The sequence below is a fragment of the Myotis davidii genome, unplaced genomic scaffold (genome assembly GCF_000327345.1).
Source record: "Myotis davidii unplaced genomic scaffold, ASM32734v1 scaffold17, whole genome shotgun sequence".
Lineage (NCBI taxonomy): Eukaryota > Metazoa > Chordata > Mammalia > Chiroptera > Vespertilionidae > Myotis > Myotis davidii.
The window spans coordinates 4,369,580-4,391,519 of record NW_006288624.1 but is presented as its reverse complement, the minus strand read 5'-3'; the positions used below and the strand labels follow the sequence as shown (position 1 = coordinate 4,391,519).

General features: G+C 45.3%; 1 protein-coding gene across 2 annotated transcripts in view; it reads right to left on the bottom strand.

Moving 5' to 3' along the window:
• ZFYVE26 (zinc finger, FYVE domain containing 26) overlaps positions 1-21,940 on the bottom strand; it is a 67,136-nt gene that overhangs the window by 37,059 nt on the left and 8,137 nt on the right. The window contains exons 4-20 of one of the 2 annotated variants that reach the window (XM_006760764.2): positions 21,820-21,909; positions 19,357-19,879; positions 18,838-18,968; positions 18,104-18,268; positions 17,880-17,968; positions 16,568-16,731; positions 14,125-14,334; positions 12,340-12,951; positions 12,008-12,094; positions 9,979-10,047; positions 8,940-9,079; positions 6,656-6,857; positions 5,031-5,294; positions 2,801-2,920; positions 2,544-2,708; positions 1,829-2,047; positions 1,288-1,390 (exon numbers count right to left, since the gene is read on the bottom strand). In XM_006760764.2, coding sequence (XP_006760827.1) covers positions 1,288-1,390; positions 1,829-2,047; positions 2,544-2,708; positions 2,801-2,920; positions 5,031-5,294; positions 6,656-6,857; positions 8,940-9,079; positions 9,979-10,047; positions 12,008-12,094; positions 12,340-12,951; positions 14,125-14,334; positions 16,568-16,731; positions 17,880-17,968; positions 18,104-18,268; positions 18,838-18,968; positions 19,357-19,879; positions 21,820-21,909 — 3,353 coding nt within the window. The remainder of the gene's footprint in view (positions 1-1,287; positions 1,391-1,828; positions 2,048-2,543; positions 2,709-2,800; positions 2,921-5,030; positions 5,295-6,655; positions 6,858-8,939; positions 9,080-9,978; positions 10,048-12,007; positions 12,095-12,339; positions 12,952-14,124; positions 14,335-16,567; positions 16,732-17,879; positions 17,969-18,103; positions 18,269-18,837; positions 18,969-19,356; positions 19,880-21,819; positions 21,910-21,940) is intronic. The other variant, XM_006760765.2, reaches the window with a different exon arrangement.

Genomic DNA, 21,940 nt, shown 5'->3' with positions numbered 1-21,940 from the left:
ACAGGCTGGGTGCTTAATGTGTTAAATATTGAAAGCTTTGTGGGCCATAGTCTCTATTGCAACTATTCAACCCTGCTTTTGAGTGTGAAAGGAACCACAGGCAATGTGAAAACAATTGGGTACTTGTATCTTCTATAATAATAAAAGTGTAATATGCAAATCGACCGAACAACCAAACAGCAGAACGACCTTCCAGACGACCTTCTGGATGACCACGCTATGACATGCACTGGTGCCAGGCCAGGCAAGGCGGGTGCAATGTGATTGGTCAGGGAGCCCCGCCATCATCCCACAATCGCCTTGTAGAGGGAGGCCCAGGCCACCCGGCCAGTGGCCACAGAGGGAAGCTGCAGCGGGTGGGCGGGTTCAGGACCTTGGGTCCTCAAGTTTGTTCAAGTTTAAATTCCCCAGACTAATAAGACTACAGACATTTTCAGTTCAATGTCTGAGCCTCTGGGCCACTGCTCTGTGCATGGCGTTTGAGTTCTGGGATCTCGATTGATCATGAGCTCCGCCACTGATTGCCCCGAAGAGGGAGGCCCAGGCCAGCCAAGCGATTGCACCCCACAGAGGGAGGCGACCAGTGGCGGGGGTGGGGGTGGGGAGAAGTGCTGCACAGATGGCAAGCAGCGGCAGCAGGAGGGGCAGGGCTAACTGCCGGCAGCCAGGGGAAAGAAAGCCTCAATAAGCCCTGATTGCCGGCCAGGCCTAGGGACCCTACCCGAGGAGTCCTGGATTGCAAGAGGGCGCAGGCTGGGCTGAGAGGACCCCCCTCCACCCCCCGCACAAATTTTGTGCACCGGGCCTCTAGTTACATATAAGGCTGTAACAGACATCATTTTCTATATGTATAATAAAGCCACAGGATAAACTCCCCAACATGAATTTTTAAGTCAAAGGATAAATGAATTTGTAATTTTAGTAGATATGGACAAACTGCCTTCACATAGGGGCTTGTGGAAATTTCTATCCCACCAACCCATGAGAATGCTTGTTTTTCTATAGCCTAGCCAACTAATGTGTTATCATATTTTTAGATTTTTTTCCTACTCCTAAGTGAAGATTCTTCCCTTAATTTTATATTTACGATGTAAATTTTAGTGGTGGCAAGAGAGAAAGAAAGGAATTTCAATGTAGCTGTATATAAGAGTACATGCAAATCAAGGGCAAAGTCTAGAAATAACTTTACTCCCTATACTGAACCCAGGCACAATCCCACAAGCCCTCACTGTCACTGATGAAACAGTTTGGCAGGCCCATGCTTGACTCCCATTGGGTAGCTCCTACCTGTCTGGTGGAACTTGTCGCTCAAGCAGGAGATGTGACACCAGCTGGGAAGAGCTTTGTTGCAGGAGAACATAGGGATTTCCAACTCTGACCTCCACGTGATCTGCAAAGGTAAAGAAAGTGACCACTGGCTGCACAGTTGATAGCCCTGTTTTCCAGAACCAATAACAAAATAGTGAGCTCCTCCTGCTCATCCAACGTGACTGGGGTGCAGGTGACACTCAGTCTGCGACGCAAGTAGGAATCTGTCACTCAGATCAGAGACTTGGCTCCTCCTCTGGGTCCTCATGCCCACGACGGGCTGAAGGTCTAAGGTCTTTTTGAGTCATTAAAGCCGTCACAATTTATTGAGCACTACATGTGCTGTACGACCATACTAGGTACTGGGGAGACAAAGGTGAATAAAACACCGAAGACTAAGAGAAGGCCTTATGAATCGAGTGTCCTTGGCTACTGCTATGCCCAGAATCTGTTAATTGAATCTTTCCTCTTCCTCGCTCTAAACAGCCATGAATCTTGTTTCCTCTTCCTTGCTACTTACCAGGCTCAGAGCGCAGACTCTGAACAAGGACTGCAGCCAAGGTGCTGCAGTAACTGGAGAAGGTGCCCATGTAGTCCGTCTGCCCGCTGCCCACGGGGGCCTGTCTGCCCAGGGTCTTCTGGAGGAGCTCAGTCTGGATGTGCACAGGGTGGGCCTCTACCTCTGGAGCTTTCTGGGCTGCCTGTTCCACCAGGGACGAGAGCGGAGAACTCCTTGGCTCTGAGAGCAGCAATGGTGGAAAGGATGGAGGCTTTAGTCTGTGTCCAGCTTTGGGTCAATTTCCAACACAATTATGTGAACTGGGCTTCCGTCCACTGCATGGGGCCTTCCATAGCTCGGGACTACATTTACAAGGCAGCTACAAACTCCCAGGTTGATTCCCAGCCAGGAAGAGCTTTGAGTTGGGAGAAATCAGGGTGAATGGTTCTGTGCTCACCCCTGTGACTCTGGGGTTGGAATGGCTTTTGGGAAAGGGTTAATCAATATTTACTGAGTGACTTTGGGGTCTATTGCTCCTTAGGGATAAGAAAGATGTATCAGCTAATGAGTGCTAACCATCCCTTCACTTGAGAGGCAGGGGAACAGTGGAGTTAGTTATGAGACGTGCACTGGCGAACTGGAGGGCTAGTAGGGCTCACTGCCGAAGTCCTAAGCCTCTGCTCCAGCTTCCTCTCCCGAGTTCAGTCCTCATCTGCTCCCACACTTGGACCGGTACCTGGCAGCTCCAGTGCCTCCCTAAGCGACTGAAGGATCTGGTCCAGCTGCTGGGAGAGGGTGGCATGGCTGGCGGCGCAGTCCTCAGTGAGGCTGGGCCAGCACGTCTGAAGCAGTTCAGCAATGCTGCCCCGGGGAAGGCCGCCTCCTTTTTCTTCTACGCTCTCTATGGAAAGCAAACAAGAAAAAAAATTTAAGGTTGATGTTGACCTAGTGTTCTGAGTCCGGGAGAAATAAAAAGGGAGAAGAGCAACTCACCTGATTTAGTTTGTCCGGCTGATGTAAGTAAATAATTGAGAATCTTACTGATTTGCTGAAGAACAACCGGAAAACCTCGAATGCCATCAGCACTGGGGAGGACATGGTCTAGCTGCCGACCTGGGACCAGATGAAGGAAGAAGGAATGCAGAAAAAATAAGGTACTTTCAGAGACTGCTTCTCAGTCCTGTGCTTGCTTGTACAATTTTATGTTCTCCAATATTAGGCAGGAAATAGATGCTGTGCCATTTTGGGTGACAGCCAGCACAGCCGGCTTCTCTGTGCCTGAGGTACCAGGGCCATCTCCTGAAAGATGCCTCAGCTGTCAGCGTAGCAGGCCGAGAATCTCTGGCACTGCCATGCAATCGCTGTCCCCGGTCAATCAGGCACTTCCTGTGGGTTTGCCTTGGTGCTGTCCTCAGCTGAGGACTTGACCTGAGATCGTATCTGTCTTCTCTAACTGCTTTAAGTAGGATCTTGAACCCTCACTATGAACAATTTTATGAAGAGATGACTCATTATACCTCCCCAATACACCTATACTTGGGATAATCTGGAGACACAGTAGGTACTAAATTAATTCCTAACTGACTGGCCTGAAACTGTTCCAGCTACTAACAGTTTGAGTAATATCTCCTTTTATTTTAGAACTAGAGGCCCGGTGCACAAAATTTTTGTACTGGGGGTGGGGAGAGGACGGGGAGGGGGAGACTCTCAGCCCAGCCTGCGCCCTCTCGCAGTCTGGGAGCCCTTGGGGAATGTCTGACTGTGGACATCTTTAGTGCTGCTGCGGAGGTGGGAGGCTCCCGCCACCACCGCTGTACTTGCCAGCCATGAGCCTGGCTTCTGGCTGAGTGGAACTCCCCCTGTGGGAGTGCACTGACCACCAGGGGGAAGCTCCTGTGTTGAGTATCTGCCCCCTGGTGTTCAATGTGCCTCATAGCGACTGGTCGTTCTGCCGTTTGGTTGATTTGCATGTTAGCCTTTTATTATATAGGATAAAAGTGCTAGATGAGGGGGAGAATTGTTCCCCAAAAAAGAATCACAAGTGCCACAGTATACTTTCTTAGAAGGACCATGTGGGCATTAAAGGACATATTAACCGGCAGCTCAGAAGTGATTTGGAGAGGTGTGCAGAAGAGAGTTAACACAGCAGGCCTGAGACTTCTGTCCTCAGAAAGGCCTGCTCGCAAGGCTGGCCATTGGCAGTATCTGTGGCCTTTACTGGCAAACGGTTTCCTATACTGCATAAAAGTGTCCCTAAATGATGAGAGTGGCTCATTATGCCTATGCTCTCTGTACACCATGGTTCAGTCTGAACACCTGCTTTCCTTCTGAGAGTCTGGAATTCTGGAACACAATGGGCAGAGGGTGCCTTTGTTAGCAGCACCCGGTAACAACCTTGGGCTTGTGTCTCTAATGAGCTTCCCTATAGCCAACACTTCAGCCTTGTCACAACTCACTGCTGGGGGAATTAAGCCTGTCCTCTATGCCTCCACAAGGACAGGACTCTTGGAAGTCTTTTGCTTAGTTTCTGTGGATTATCCTGAGCCTTTTCCCTCTGCTGGTTTTGCTTTGTATCCTCTTGCTGAAATAAACCTTAGTCATGAGTGCGACTACATGCCGAGTCCTGTGAGTTCTCAAGGAATCACTGAGCCCAGGAGTGGCTGTTCACATTGCAACCTATTCACTGTTCCTCGTGCCCATCACTGAGAGAAGAGGCTCCTTCCTCCTTCCCCGGGTCAGTCCTTCCAATGTTTGCTGTGTGTGAATTTTACCCAAATCTATCTTCACATTCTTCTACCTTCATTCCTCCAAGAATTCCATGTACACATTTTGATGTCATTTACCTCAAGGTACAATCTTCCCTCCACATTTTCCCTTATACGTGGTTTACAAACTCAAGACTATCATAGGTTAAGTGGGGTTCACTCAGAAGGAGAATGTAGTCTAAAGACAAATTCCATTTACACCATTTTTGAATGTCTATTTATTCTTTAAATTTATCTGTAAATCAGAGAACAATTTCTCAATTATTGCAGAATGCTATGTCTAGTAAGAAGGTGAGGCTCTCAGCAGACTATACTTATGCCATCAGGCTGCACATGAGGAAATTAACTAATCTGCTCTCCCTGCCCCTCCTTCCCCGGTAAGTACTTTTTTCTTGCACATTTTCTCAAGTATCTCAGAAATCCATTTCAGAAGGAAGGACTAAAGCGGAAGCACTCACCCCGGCTCTCAAGGCTGCTGTTCAGACGCCGCTCAGCTGTTTCCAAGAGCTGCTTGCAGGTTTTCCAGAGCTGGCACTGAGAGCAAGCGAGGTCGAACGCAGCCATGGCGGGGGGACTGAGCTCTTCCAGAACCTCTCTCAGGGGGTCAGTGGGCTCCAGCAGGGTGCTGCTTATCCAGAAGTCCTCCTGGAGCGTGGGTATGGGGTCTCCAGAGGGGCTGAGCAGCTTGTTGGTCACGTCCGAGATGGAATAAAATACCATCCCTGGATGCCAGCAGTGGAGCAGAAAGTAAGGTTAAAATGATTCTATATGCCACTTTTATTTTATTTTATTTAGGTCCTTCTGCACAGGATATCTTCTATGCATATTAGTACCATCATTGCAACCCATTCTTATGGCATCAAAACAATGGCATGGAAAGGAAGACCAAGAGAAACCAAAATGGAGGAGATGAGTGAGGGCTTCTTCCAAATGGGATCTAAAAGCAGGTTGAGCCCTAACTGGTTTGGCTCAGTGGATAGAGCGTCGGCCTGTGGATTGAAGGGTCCCGGGTTCGATTCCGGTCAAGGGCATGCATGTACCTTGGTTGTGGGCACATCCCCAGTAGGGTGTGTGCAGGAGGCAGCTGAATCGATGTTTCTGTCTCATCGATGTTTCTAACTCTCTATCCCTTTCCCTTCCTCTCTGTAAAAAGTCAATAAAATATATTTAAAAAAAATTAAATAAATAAAAGCAGGTTGAGAAAGAATGAGGTGGATCTGTGTGCTCATCAGAAAAGATCTCTAAAATATGCTGTGAAAAAGCAAGGCAGACAACAGTACTTGCTGTAAGAGCCCATTTATATTAAAAGCAAAAAGCGCATATATATTTTTGAATAGCTATTGAAAATTCTGGGAGAGCAGAGAAGGAGCAACGTGGGATGCTACCTGTTCTAGGATGGTACAGAGCCTAGACGAGTAAGATAATGTGAAAACGTGGGACATGATTCCACTTTTAAGAAAATGCATAGGTTTTCAAGAAAATGGCAGGCCTGTCCCCCTGGTTCTCTCATAGTGTCCCATGCAGAGCAAATTGTGGCCTTGAACCATTGCCTGGCCTCTGCCTGTGGGCTGGCTACAGGCACTGAAGCAGGTTGCTCAGTGGGAAATAAAGAAATAATGAAAGGATCAGGTTTTGCAGTGCAGCCATGGCTGAGAATTGAGACCTGTGAATTGCAGGCCATGAGTTAAACTCAACTTTTTCACTTTACGGAAAAGTGAAATAATATGCTTTATCCTGAATAGTTACATGGAAGGAAATGTTCAGACGTCCTAACCATTTCCAAAAGCACAAGATAGTGGCCATGAAAACACATGGTGATAAGAGCATTCACACTCTTCAGTGTTAGTCACACAGGACAAGCTTAATGGAGAAGCTCGAGTGGTAGGTATGTGACCGCCATGGTCAGGGAAGTTGGGGACAGCTAGAAACCAACCCTCAATCTGAAGTTCTTCAAATCCAAGTGTCCTGCCCTGGATTTCTGCTCACCTTCATGTTGATGAGCCTATTGTTTGGGTGGCTTTTCCCCTGACACCCTCCTTCCCCAGATACCTCCCCACCTGTGGTGGCAACGGGGAAGCCTGACCTGCCGCCGCAGCACTGCCAATGGCCTGTAGAGTTGAGCGGCCACTGCCAGTTCTTCGAATGGTGCTGCTACTCCCATCTGAGTTCTGGTTCTCAATCTTGTGCTCGACACGGGCCAGCTCCTGGATCACCTCCTGGTAGCGCTCCACGAACATCAGTTCCCCTGAGCTGGGCGAGGACTTCAGGTCGAACATGAACACCACCTGGTACAAGACAGGCGGGAGTGTGGCTGTGGTGGGCCCATGTCTAGAGATATGGGATCTTGCCTATCATTAGACTATGGCCCTAAAACATCTGCTTTGTAGGATGGGAAGAGCACTGCATGTTAGAAGAGTAGATCAAATATAGAAATTACTTATCCAAGCCAGCATGAAAGCCACCACAGCCCCAGTAGAAAATTGGCAGAAGATGTGGACAATTTTAGAGAAAATGAATGACTAATACATAGATGAAAAATGTTATCCCTTTCAGTAATCTAGGGAATTTCAGTCACATTAATACCACTTTGCATCTATCACAATGACAAAGTATAAAAATAAGCCCTCAGGGGGTAGTGGTAAAAGGAACTGTCACAACCTTTTTTGAAAAGCAATTTGGCAATCCATAAAGCTTTAAAAACGTTTATATTCTTTGACACAGAAATTTTCACGAGAAATTTTCTTACAGAAACAATTCAAAAGGCCTAGTGCCTAAAGGTGGTAATCTTGGCACTATTTACTACACGGTTGAAAATAATCTAAATGTTGAGTAACAAGAGAATGGTCAAATGCAGCTGCCTGATCAGACTACTCTAAGGTCATTAAATCAGGTACAAGGCAAATGTTAAGAAGGCATTATATAAGGTTTTAAATTCAAAATAATCTTGGCTATATAAAAGTCACATGGATCTTGGAAAAATAATGGCAAAGAGTATTCGTTACCTTTATTGGTTCTGGACAATAGAATTACCAGTAATATTATTTTCTTGTTAATACCTTTGGTATTGTAATATGCATGGCTTATTCTGTAACCAGGTTAAAAAAATAAAGCTTTTATTAAAAAAAAATTCAAGCCATAGCCAGTTTGGCTCAGTGGATAGAGCACTGGCCTGTGGACTGAAGGGTCCCAGGTTCGATTCCGGTTTAAGGCACATGCTCAGGTTGTGGGCTCGATACCCAGGAGGAGGTGTGCAGCAGGCAGCCAATCAATGATTCTCTCCCATCATTTATGTTTCTATCTCTCTCTTCCTCTCTGAAATCAATAAAAATATATATATATTTTAAAAAGGTGACTTTCATTTAAAAAAAAAAAATCAAGGATCCAGGAAAGGAAGCCGAAGTGAGGACACTTAGGGGTAAAGGATCAGGGGCTCACAGTTGACTTAACTCTGGATTTGGGTGTAACAAAGGCTGGTGAGGGTCCTATCCTCCCTAGAGGGTCAGAGTTACCACTGTCATTAAAGTATGGAACCTAAAATGACCAGAGGAAGCTACTCAAAAATTCTCCTATCGCCTAGATTTTATCCTTGATTTATTCTTTAACAACTGAACTAAAATGAAAGAAAAATTCTGACCTACATGTTAAGGGATGAGCACACTGTGATAAATATATCAGTGAAGTTTTAAAAATTAGAAAGGTAGGTTTTCATGCTATTAAATTTAAACAATAGCAGAGGATTCTTATATTTCTCACAGCTTGTACAGAATCCTCTTAACAACCCCACGAGGTAGGACAAGCAGGTATCATATTTAACTCTGATTTTTAAGTGAGGATACAGAGGCTCAGGGAGGGCAAGTGTTTCTGATTTCTTCTTGCGCTCATCCCTCAGCAACACAAACATTTTAGTTTGGTAGCCCCTACACTTGTATATTGAACTGGCATTCTATTTCTTATTAAACATTGTCTGCATCATGACTTCTAACTATTAAAAACATAGATGTGTTCAGAGAAAGCTTATAAGGAAAGGAACAAAAATATTTCCATGTTTTGAAATGGTGAGCTTGTAAATATTTTATCTTGTTAAATACTATTTATGTTAAAACAAACCAATGATTCAACAACTTAAACCTCCTGCAATCTGGGTCTTGAAATCTGCAATGCTAGGGACTGGGCCTTGTACATGGAAGCTCTCTCCTGTTTCTCCTGCTGGATGTGGCCCCTCTAATGTTCCCAAGTGGCTCTGGTTACACAGGTATCCAGCTCTGCCGGAGGCCCGGCAGGTTCCAGATGGCTAGAGGTGGACTTCACATTCTTTTCTGTGACAAGGTGAGGCCCAGGCTACTGACACCAGCTGCCCAGCCCCTTACCTGATGGGCTTCTGCAAAGTTCCCCCGGAGGATGCACGATGCCAGCAGCGACTCAGGTGGGGAGAACATCATGGGGATGAATGAACTTTGAGTTTGGGGCTGCAACTCATTCCTTGCAGACACGATGTTCAGACTTCCCTCTGTTGGGACACAGAAGGTGGGGGCCAAGGAAGCAACAGAAATTGAGGAAAAACTACATTGGTGTAACCTCCCACCAAACTCTTTATCTTCAAAAGTTTCTTTTTTAAAAGGTGTGTAAGTGGGTATTGATTTCCCCTCAATTGAAGGGCAAACCTATGCTATCATGTTTGAATATAATACTTAAGTACATTCTTAGGTATTCACCTGTTTCTCTCTGCTAATGGGTAACTTGACCGATAGTGACACAGCCCTTTCCCTGCTGAAATCTGTTTGGCCATGGGCAGAACCAAACTTCTTTTTAAGAAATTGATATATAATTGCCATATAACATTGTATTAGTTTTAGGTATACTAATACAACATAATGATCTGATATATTATGAAATGATCACCAAAGTTTAGTTTTCATCATCACACATGGTTGCAAATTTTCTTGAGACTTTTAAAATCTACTCTTAGCAACTTTTAAATACACAATACCGTAGTGTTAACTATAGTCACCATGCTGTATGTTACATCCCCAGGACTTATTTATCTTACAAATAAGACTGTGCCCTAGCCGGCATTGCTCAGTGGATAGAGCGTGGGCCTGCAGATAGCAGGGTCCCAGCTCAATTCCAATCAAGGGCATGTACCTTGGTTGCAGGCTTCTCCCCAGATCGGGCCCTGGTTGGAGCTAGTGCAGGAGGCAACCAATCAATGTGTTTCTCTCACACTGAAGTTTCTCTCTCTCTTTCCCCCTCTCTTGCGTTCTCTCTAAAAAATCAATGGAAAAATACCCTTGGATGAGGATTAAAAACACAAGAACTGCTCAGTCCAGGTTTCTACACCAGGGTGTGTGGCAACTCCGTATCAGGGCAAAGCTGCTTGAAGTGGGCAGCTGGTTGGGACCCCCATACCTGAAGTACTTGTGCTTAGCTCACTACTTGTACTTTCCAGGGAGGGATTGGAACCTCTGTCCCGGCCATCTAGAGGTGATAGGAAGAAGAGAGAAAATCAACCATCAGCTCCTTAAAATGTAGAAAGTGAGAAGTTGGCTTGAAAATCAAGATCTGGGTAGAATGAAAGCATAACGGTTAAGTACTATATCCACCGCTTCTTCTACAGCAAAATGCAAGTTCCTACAGACTAAAGGTGAAGGGTGGGCTTAATATGGCGCCAATGCTCATTGGGTAGCATCTTATACCAATGGTTCCAACATGTGGGTCTCAGAGCCCCAGGGCTTTCAAGTTACTTCTAGGGGTCAGCGACCTGTCTGCTCACTAAGCACTGTCAATGTGACTAGAAAGTAGGAGGGTGCAAAGGAGGGCACAAGTTTTTTGACATAGCAAAAGCTGTTCTCATGCTAAGGACCCCATTATTTAGTGCCCTCGTGGAAAAGCTCCTTCTCAACACGGCTCTTCATAGCGAACAGAGGCTCACTCTTCCTAAGGTGGTCACCCCAGGGTAATACCAGCCCTACGCAAGGGCATCTGCTTGGCTCACCATTTGGAAAGGACACATAGCTGTAGGAAAGATGGTGTGTGCATTCTTGGGGTGGATGCGTCAAGTGGATGCAAGCCTTTGACTCAAACCAATTAAATGAGCAGCTTAAGGGCCTTAGCAACTCAGCCTTGAAGTTTTCCAGGTTTCTCTCATAATATCCTCCATCCTACCCACTATGTTCACGTTTCTCATTGCCACTGCTGGAACTTTCTCATTCTGAGCTCAGTTCAGGAGCCACCTTTTCCATAAAACCTGTTTCCCTGACTTCTGCAGGCGACGCTGCTCTCTCCTAGAGACAGCTTCTGTTCCCAGGCAGTGCCTCCGTGCAGTGTTTCATGTATACCGTCTGTGTAGGTACATTATCAATCCTTTGAAGGCCAAGTCCTGATGTAAGCCTCATTCACTTCCCTCAAGATACCTCGTGTTATTTAGCACATAGGAAACTCTTATGAATTCCCTGTTAATTATTTAAAAACCAGCACCAAAAATCATAATGGAAATTTTATTATCTAAAAATTTAACACACCTGTATAATGGTCCTGTATAAAATTCTGTAAGAAAAATTCAAATTCAGAAGACAAAATGAAGGGGAAAAAAGTTAGCACATAATGACAGAATATTACCCATAATGTATAAAAAGCTTCTTACAAGTCAATAAGAAAGATGAACTCAACAGAAAATATGGACCTCAGACATGAATAGGCAGCTCACAGAAATAATGTAAATTGCCAATAAATATATAAAAGATATTCAACCTTAAACTAAAAGCTAATATTAAAACAATGATAAACATTGCTGTATTAATCATATTGGCCCAGATTTGAAAAAATCTGGTAATACTCATTTTTAATGAATGTGTGTGCAAACAAGCACTCATATACATTGGTGGGAATGTGAACTGGTTCATCATTTTTTTTTTTTTTTTAAAGGCAATTTGGTAAATCTTTATTTCCACATATCTTTGACCTTGCTATTCTACTGCTAGGGTCTTATCCTATAGCTATACTCACACAAGTATGCACAGACATATGTACAGGGTTGTTTACTGTAGCATTGTTTATAATAGTAAAAAAACTGGAAACAACTTAAGTGCCCACAAAAGGGTACATATAACAATGGAATATTAAGCAGCTTTTAAAATAAGAGAAAAAAGTTAGTTGTCAATATACAGTATGAGACATATAAAAGGACATCAGTGAAAAAAGTTAGTTCTCAATGACACATCTGAATACATGAAACGATATATATACTTGCACTGTGTGGAAAATTTCTAGAAGGAAACTATCAGCAAGGGTTACCTTGGTGGAGTGGGACTACGATAAGCTTAGATCACTTTTGTTCGTGTGTGTGTACCATGGGCTTTATCTTATGGAATATTAGACAAGAGGCAGTATGCCACTTGTCTGTGCACAGAATAAGGCATGAGGAGAGCCCTTCCATTACCTGCCCGGCTCCTTCGTGTCCGACGACCCCGGCGGAGACTAGGGTGCCATGTGGCGATGGGCCGGTATCTTCGGAAAGGTTGCTCCTCTGAAACAGCAAACCCAATGGGTAAGGCAGCAGAGAGATCAATTTTGCTTTGACCCACCTCATGGGGTAACAGGTAGGGGAAGATTTGGACTGGGCTCTGAGGCATGGTTCTGACACTAGTTGCTATGTTTATGCCTTGAGTTATGGAGTGACTCCCATGCACTTGTCCTCGCTCTCTCCCACATTCCTGGAGGTTTTCTCCCGCCTCACTTTCTGGACCCACTGGTTCTGCTGCCCCCTCTCACCTGAGCTCTGGTTGCTTGTTACCACCTTGTATCTCCACTGGGCCTCAGAGAGAACCTTAGAAAACCGGTGCAGGCGGCTCTGTGGTCCATGTCTGCTCTCCGGGCAGTTCTGGCCTTCCGGCAGCGTTGGGTCCTCAGGGGGACTGTGGCTGCTGAGCTCCTCCAGCTGGTCCTGGAGGAGCCTGAGGAAGGCCCCCATTGCAAACTCATCAGCCAGGAACCCGCTGACACCACTGGTAAGGTGCTCCAGGTCTAAAAAGCTGTGCCCGTGAGGCTCTGGGGAACTGTCTTTCGGCTCTGTCTTCAGACAGCTTGAAAGTGTATCAGCAAGGCTCCTGGGGACTCCCAGGGAACTTCGTTCTGACTTCCTTTCAGGCTGTGCTATGTGCTGAGGGCTCTCTGGTGGAGACCTCAAACCTAATGGGTCCTTCCCCTCAACATCATCCTCCTCAGCATAGTCCTCGGGCAGGTGAGGCTCTGGGTGAAGATCGGCAGAGGTGATGAGGAGCAATGAGAAGATGTTTTCTAGAAGTTCCAGGCGCAAAGAGTCAGGAACACTGCACAGATACTGCTGACACCTGGCCAGGTAGGTTGAGAAGAGATTTGAAGCACCTAAAGTAGCATGTATCGGAGAAGAGGGCAGAGAAAATGCAGACCTTAGAAACATTACTTGCCAGACTCAAACATTCACACAACTTTAACTCATTTATGTTTTAATGACTAAAGAAATTGCAGTTACAGTCAGAAGAATAAGAGACTCCTCATCAACGTCTTTTCATGATTTGTAGAGTTTGTACGTTAATTAGAAGTACAGCTCACTGAACACTTGTTATTTTGTTTCTGCTTTTTAAATATTACATTATTCTTCATCTCTCACAAGCACTCCATAATAGGCTCCTTACTCCTCAATTCCATTTTCACTCATTGTTACACTAAAGAATATCAACGGCTACCTAGATCTCTTAAGAAATACTCACTGGTCAAAAATGACCATGCTCAGAGAAGGTCCATCCCAAAGCTACAAGAGAGAGAGAATTGACCAGCAGTCACACAAGGCAAGTTAAACATTGTAAGTTATTAAGAAAAATGAGAGAGGATAGGAAATAAGTTCTTTCACACTGTAGCTGTGATCCATGACATTGACTTAGAGCAGGGGTGGGGAACCTTTTTTCTGCCAAGGGCCATTTGGATATTTATAACATCATTTGCAGGCCACACAAAATTATCAACTTAAAAACCAGCCTGCTAAATTCGGGCAAACATTTAATTAACTCACCCCTCATGCCTTGGCAGGGCCAGACAAATGATTTTGTGGGCCTTATACAGCCCATGGGCTGGACGTTCCCCACCCCTGACTTAGAGGCTGCATTAAAAAAAAAAAAAAAAAGACATCATACAACAGAAAAATAATCAAGAGTGCGGTCTGTTTGGAAGGGTGAATATATCGTTTCTCAAAAGTTTAGTTTGTGTATCACTTACCTACACATACACACATACATATATAAACACACAAATTATATACCTAGGTGCAAACTGAAGTGTGATGTGAAATGCTATTTTTATTGCAGATTATGGGGGCGGGGGGGAAAGCATTTGGAAAACAATGCATCAGGTGATCAGACTCCATTAAAACTTAGGCAAATCACTTGCTTTCTCTATGTCTCTTTGATTAACGAAGGCTGATTAATGGATGAAATTATTCCTGGGCATAATAAAACCAATGGCCTCCTCCTCAATCCTGGTGGAACAGGTTGCAGCAGGGACTCGGGGGGGGGGTTTCTGTACCTGAGGGGGAGACAGAATCATTCACTGGCTCTGCAGCCACAGCCACAGCCAGGTCCTCTGAGAGACTGTCTCTGCATTCCTGGCACTGGGTGTGCTGGTGTGAGTTCACACAGAGGGCATAGATGGCATACTTCATGGCACAGAAGCTCCGGTAGAGTGTCAGGTTCTGGCACTGGCTCAGGTGCTCAGGGCCTGGAGCACCCGCTGAGTCTAAATGGGAGAGAGGAACAGGCAGCACTTCAGAGCTGGTTCTTTCAGGATGGCAGCAAGCATGCCAGACCAGAGACGCTGCACTGCTCTCTCCTTTCCACCAGTTTGATCCGCGTCCCTCCCAGGCCTTTTCCTCCACAGCATCAGCGTCCAGTCCCCTCCATTTCCTTTTTCCCACCGGCCTCCCTTTACATGTCTCTCTAACGCAGCCCTCATGGCTATTTAACATGTCTTTTCCTTATATTTCTTAACATTTTGTTCTTTCTTTTCTTTTTTTAAAATTAAAACTTAAAGTAAATGTTTAGAGGAGGTATGGGGGCGGGGGGTTTAAAAGGAAAATATGTTTAGTCTACCTAGTACCACATTATCCAAGAGGCAGGCTTAAAGTGTGTATAGATTGGGTAATGAGAGCAAAGGCAACAAAATTTCTTTGGAAAAAAAAGTTCATGTACATTTAAAAAATATATATTTTATTGATTTCAGAGAGGAAGGGAGAGGGAGAGAGAGATAGAAACATCAATGATGAGAGAGAATCATTGACTGGCTGCCTCCTGCATGCCACCTACTAGGAATCAAACCTGCAACCAGGAATTGAACTGTGAACTCCTGAGGCATGCCGGCCAGGCAAAAAATGATATTTTTAAGAAAGCACTGAAGTAGACATCATGGGGAAAAACACAAATGCTGTTGAAATTCCTTGTACTTGTCTAATAATTTATAATTTCTCATTTAAAAAAATTGAGGAGAAAGAGAAGGCATCATAATATTTTAGGGTCTCTAAACATCTTAATCTGGCTTGAATCCTTTTCATCGTAAAAGTGCAACCTTCTCAAAGAAAAGGCATTAAATGTAGCAAAGCAAAAAAGAAGAAAATATAACCCATGATATTACCAGCTAAACACAACCATTAACAATCTGTTTTAACCCCTTTGATAATTCAGCATATACGTGTGTATGTTGAGAGTAATGACATTTTCTATACGATTCAATTTTCCTACTTCTTAAAAATAAATGATAGTATAAGCATTTGATTATGCTTCTTCATACACTACATTTCTGATGGCTGCATACAGTTCTGCTGCGGCAGGGCACTGCAGTAGTTAGGAATGCTTTGCTACTAGGATGGTGCAATAAATCCCCATGTGTATAGGCTTCCTAGTAATTACTTCTTATAGGAAGCTCAGATTTACCAAAGTCAGGGTAGAAACAGAATGAGATCAATACTGTTCCCCGCCCCTGGCCTCTACATGGCATTATTGTCCCAGGCCAGGACTTGCAAGCACTGCACAACCCTGAGAGTGAGTGGCTCCTTAAATTTTGTACCCCAGATGCCTCTCTTGCCTCACCCTAGTCCCAGACCTATTATTGCTCTTTCACCTTTTATCAGTTCTAAGTGTGTCCTGGTGGGTCACCAGAGATCGGATTTAAACCACTTCTTTGGAAGCCTTCTGCACTTGTCTGTAAACAGAAAGTTCCAGTTCCTTCAGGAAATCTGTTAAACAAGTTGCCTACCTTCCTGGAATAAAATGTAGAATGCAGTGACACGGGTTTTCCAGTTAATGGTACATCCTTTCTCAAGGTCAATCTAAGTAATATCTAGGCTGAGCAACATCTACTGCCATCTGGGAAGGTTTGTTTCTCTCAAAGCAAAATGTCCCAGGACCTGTGTGGCAGTTTGTGACTACACTATGATACCATTTTTGAGAGTAAAAGAGCTTGTTAATGGGGACTTTAATTTTAAGCCAAGATCTAAGATTAAAGCAAGACTTTACTATTGTTTCACGCAAGTCTTCTTCTAAACTGCTTTATGCGTTCAATAGAGTATGAGAGAGCTATGGGAGAGAGAGGGTAGACCCAAAGTGTGCTGAGAAAGCGTATGAAGAATGGAGAGACTCGCCAAGAGATGCATAAATATTGCCAGAGATAATGCTGCGAATTCCGAGGTCCTAATTCTGTTCCTTGGCTTGAGGGTATCCTCGTGGTTCTTGAGATGGTTCCACGAGGACAAAGGTTCCTATGGAGCTGTTCTATTGGGTTCCCTATACCTCATCCAGAGAGGGGAGGCACGTTCCCACACCCCGTGATCTCACTGGGGCAAACAGCACTAATTGAGAGGCACCTGCTAGCCCACCTGCTTCGACAGATTACACCTAGGTAAGTCTTTGCTGAAAGGAACCTCGGCAAGATTGTCCTAAGAGGAAACCGTGCCCGAGTGACTCCATCGGCAACTTACTGTGCTCTTGCTGGGGCTCCTTGGCTGGCACCTTCTGTAAGAGCGTGAGAACTTCTTCCTCCCTGAGGGCTGGAAGGTTTGTGAGGTGATGGAGAGAGTAGAGCACTGAGTGGCTGTCTCCACCATGTAAATGACACAAGAGATCCCTCTTTGGTATGGGGCTGCTGGGAGGGAAAAACGGGAGGATGGGAGGAGAGGCAATTTATAAAACTGCTCTGAGAAAGACCATTCTGATTCCCTCTTTCTCTTGCTGTCTGGCCCCTAACACCATGGGTTTCACTTACCCAAAGACTACATTTTAGTTGGTCTGGGATACAGCAGAGCATTTATTTACCCTCTGGGAAGTACATCCATCAAGTCAGCCCTACTCACCTAGGAAGGATCTAGAAAGAGGGTCCAGAAAAAGCCTGCAGAGTAAGCTTCCCAATTTCTGTGCTCTTCCCAGCTCAGAAGCGGCACAGCTTCTCTGCTTTCCTGAGTAATGGCCTCTCGCTACTTCCCACTCTGCCTACTCTACTTCAGAAAGTGCTGGGGAAGCGGTGAAGAACAGAACAGGAACCCAGTCCTGGGGAAGCTCTGAGGCTAATATATCAGGGAAACAGGGCTTAACCAGTTCAACAGGTTACTGAATAAAAGTGTTACCGGGATAGCACATGGCCAACAATGTGGACCACAGTACTGTCACTTCGGGTATGTCACTCAACATCTCTGGGCTTCAGTTGCCCACCTTTAAAATTAGGATAATTGCCGAAACCGGTTTGGCTCAGTGGATAGAGCGTCGGTCTGTGGACTGAAGGGTCCCAGATTCGATTCTGGTCAAGGGCATGTACCTGGGTTGCGGTCACATCCCCAGTGGGGGGCGTGCAGGAGGCAGCTGATTGATGTTTCTCTCTCATCGATGTTTCTAACACTCTATCTCTCTCCCTTCCTCTGTAAAAAATCAATAAAATATATTTAAAAAAAATTAGGATAATATTGGTAACTACTTCATAGGATTACTGTGAGGCTTAAGTGAAATCATCCACATAAAGAGCTTGGAGCTATGCCTTGCATATAGTAAGTGCTCAGGAAATGTGAGCTATTGTTCTTTATCATTGTCATCCTAAATTATCCTCTCGTTATAACCTTATGGCTATAATGAAAATAATTATTACTTATGTTTCTTTCCTGGGTTAATAGTTGGAATAATTATGAGTTGCTGGTCAACATTGTCAACTCAAAACAGTTATGTGGACGATGTCTTGAAATGGTCACATGCACAAAACACAGGATCAAGTGTGCCCAATGGTGGGAAGACTACACAGGGCAGTACCTGCTCTGCTGTACACACCACTCCAGGACCTCCAGGTGAGCCCACAGCCCATCGCAGGCATCTCTGAGGAGCTTATCGCCACCTTGGTCCTGTACGGACAGAGAAGAAAGAGATGGCATATCTGGGGTCAGAGGCTGTAATGAACTTCGGGACCTCGCATTCTGCCTCAGCCGGAAGTCCCACAGCACTCACTTCTGAGCAGCCCAGGCTGCAGAGTCAGTTACCTGGGTCCTGTGGAGTGTCTGCAGCAACCTCCTGGCTGATGGGAGGCTCTGGCAGTGTGTCCAGCCCAGGAGCACAAGCAGTCGACGGAGAGGCCTGAATTCTCTATCCAGGAGGCAGCCAAGGCTTGGGAAGTCTTCCTCTTTCAACAGCGTTAGTGCTGTCACCTGTAAGTCAAAGGAGGCTGCTATAGGCAGTTACGTGGACTTGCTGCTCATTAGGGGAAGAAGCTTTTGGCCACAGCAGGGAGATTTCTGACAATGACAGAAGAGCCAGTTGACTAAAAAAGGTCCATAAAACTCTAGACCATAAGCTCTTTGAAGGCAGGCACTGACTTCCACAGTACAGGGCACATAGGACGAGGTTAACAAATATCTATTGAAATACACTGAAGCTCAGTAGCAATTGGAGAAATTTAGAGTAATTAAATTCCTGTCAGCTGGACAATACACTGTTACCACTGTCTTTTCTTCCCTGCACCCCCCAGAAAGCTTACAAGAATCCAACACTGTAGTTCCTGCCAAAGGACTGATGTCAAATGACTGCAGGTCTAATTATGAATGATGCTGGTTCTCGAAGACTTCTTCCCCCGGGACTATGGGATGGACAGAACCCAATGCCTTACCACTGACTAGACTGCTGTGGTGGGTAAATGAGTGGGAGAGAAATGAGGAATGGAAAAGCCTGTGGAGTCCCTGGGTACCTCCGTGATGGAAAACATTTACGTCTGACCTACCAGGATCTGCTCGAGGAAGTGCTTGCTGTTGCTCAGGCAGTAGAAATAGGCCAGTTTCCAAGCCTCGGCGGAGTCGGGATTGGAGAACAAGGTTAGCATTGCCCGCTCGGGATCTAGATGATCCAGTGAGACTGAAAATCAAACCGGACAGGGTTACTGGGGAACCAGAGCTCTTCTTTCCTAAGCTAAAGCCCATTGGAAACACCAACTGTTGAGTTCACTCTTTTAAAAACTTAAGCCAGGCTTCCTATACTTCTATATTAAAGGCCCGTTTCTTCTCTCAGTAGCTTCTGAAAAGCTCTTTGCTGCTATGGTTATTACTTTGTGTTTTTTTTCCCCATCACCTGCTCCATCCTAGACTATAAAATCTGTGCTTTTAAGAAAATGCCTCCCCCTTTTTTCCGTAGCCTCTCCTATTGGACTCTCTGAGCGACATGAAAGGCCCAGCCGAGGGGAACTCGAGAGAGGCCGGGCACAGTGGGATTTCCAGCACACAGGACAGCAGCAAAGGGAACACACCTTCTCCCGACGAGGAGGCCTTCAGTGGCTTCACCGCGGCTTTCTCTGCATAGGCATGGCCGTACAGGGAGAGCAGGCCCCGTCCGGCCTTGTGCAGCAGGCAGCTGAGCAGCCGCTCCTCCTGCAGGGGACTCCCCTCGGTCCTGCAGGCCTCCAGTAGCTCCTCACACAGGAGACGCAGCTCAGCCCCCAGCGGCTCTGCAGGGCAACGCAGAGTCCGCAGGGCTCCGTAGATGGCTTCCACGCTCCCCGGGGACCCAGGGGCAGCATCCTGCAAAGCTCGCAGTGCCTTTCGAATGAGGTCCACCAGTGCCTTCTGCAGAGGCCAGCCACCAGGGCCGGGGCCATCGTCTTCCCTAAGCAGAAGCTCCAGGAGGGCCTGCGCGGGCTGGGGAGCCTGGCTCAGAAGATCCAGGAGCACAGAGACAGCTTCCGAGCTGAGCCGAAGGGTCCGGCTCTCTGGCCTTCGATTTTCGTCAAGCACGGGGTCTGCGGTGTCTTGTGATAAAGCCTCATACAGTTCCTAAATAGAGGATGAAGAGAGGGATGCATGCTGAGATGTCTAGAATGTTATCACCTGTATGCCTTCATGTTTTCTCTTTTCAGTACATATGCGTATGTGTGTGTGTGTGTATAAAACAGTAGCAGTAGCAAACGCTTCTGTAGTAGTTACTACATGCCAGGCCCTTTACACAGAAAAATAAACCTTAAGAGGAAGACACTACTATTGTCCCCATTTTACAAATGAGATTGAGGCAAAGAGATGAAGTCAATTGCCCAAGGCCTCCATGCTCACGCTTGCCCCTCTTACTGCCTCCAAAATGTGCACTGCCAAGCAAGTAACAAATGCATATGACACTATGCCCAACTCAAGGCATTTAAATTCAATTTTTAAAAAAACATTACACACCCTGGACTGTGTGGCTCAGTTGGTTGGAGTTTCGTTCTGTGAACCAAAAGGTAGCAGTTTGGATTCCCGGTCAGGGTGCACACTGGAGGCAAACAATCAATGTTTCTCTCGCATTGATGTTTCTCTCTCTCCCTCTCTTGCTTTCTGTCTCTCTCTCTCCCTCTCCCTGCCTTTCTCTCTAAAATCAATTAAAAAATAAAATAATAAAAAAAGAACATTATGTATCAGTTTTTAATCTTTGATCTAAATCCTAGTGCTAATACATCCATCCCACACAACTCCCTTTTTACTGGGCTTTCAATGTACTCACATTTAGTACCATATGGTTTATAACTGTCTCAAGTGTCTATCAGTCTCTCCTCCCTGACTAGACTAAGCCCCTAAAGGCAAGAACCTCTATAGCAAGCATGTCAAACTCGTGGCCTGTGGGCCGCATGTTCTACATGCTTGCTCTATAGCCTGTAATTTGTTTGCAGGGTGGGTGCAGAGGGAGAAGAGGGGGTGCTTTAATACCGTGCCTATGGATGGTGCTCAGGGATGCTTCTTCATGAACTGCCTCCAAGATGGGAACAGAACCATGAGTCCTTGACTTAATATAAGTGAAAGCTGTACTTTAAATCCTACAGCTAATATGCCTTTATTAGCTGATGGTAGAGTGATGAAGAAAATAAGTACTGAGCCTCAGAGCATACCTCAGGCACATAAGTATAGATCTAGGTAAGACTTAGTTTAGCCTTGGCCTGGTGGCTCAGTTGGTTAGAGTGTCATCTTGATACGCCAATGTTGTAGGTTCAATCTCCGATCAGGAAACATACAAAAATCAACCAATGAATGCCTAAATAAGTGGAACAACAAATAGATGTTCCTTTCTCTCTCTCACCCTTCTTCTCTCTTTCTAAAATCAATAAACAAAACAAAAAGACTTAGTTTGAATCTAGCCCCAGAAGATTGTTAATGCTAACACATTCAGTGTAGCTCTTACAGAACCATGTATTCAATAAATACTAGTTCCTGTTTCCCTTCACATTTCCTGCCATATACTGGTGGAAAATTCAAATACCTAGTTTAAATCCAAGTTATGTATTCCTTTTACATGAAATGAAAAAAACTTTAATCTATAGTTGTACTTAGTAGTTCTGGATAATACACCTCTGATAATTCTAAAATTAGTTAAGTTTATCGTAATTTTAAACTCCCCTTAGAGGAGCCTCTATCTAACCGGGCCTTGCGTGAGACCAGAGTACTCAGCCTGCATCTACGGCAGGGGTCCTCAAACTACGGCCCGCGGGCCACATGCAAATACAAATATTGTATTTGTTCCCGTTTTGTTTTTTTACTTCAAAATAAGATATGTGCAGTGTGCATAGGAATTTGTTCATAGTTTTTTTTTAAATTATAGCCTGGCCCTCCAACAGTCTGAGGGACAGTGAACTGGCCCCCTGTTTAAAAAGTTTGAGGACCCCTGATCTAGGGGACATATCTCTGCTGGATCCCTGGAAGCTGAACTGGTTGGTAACTGTGACTCGGCAGACGGCTCCCAATCCCTCTCTCACCTTGAGGATGTCCTCTGGAACGTTACCTTGAAGGTCTTCCGATAATAAAAGAAATTCTAGCTTTCTCCGGAAAACAGCTGGGAGTAACTTCTAGAAAAATCATAAGAAGTAAGCACAGTGA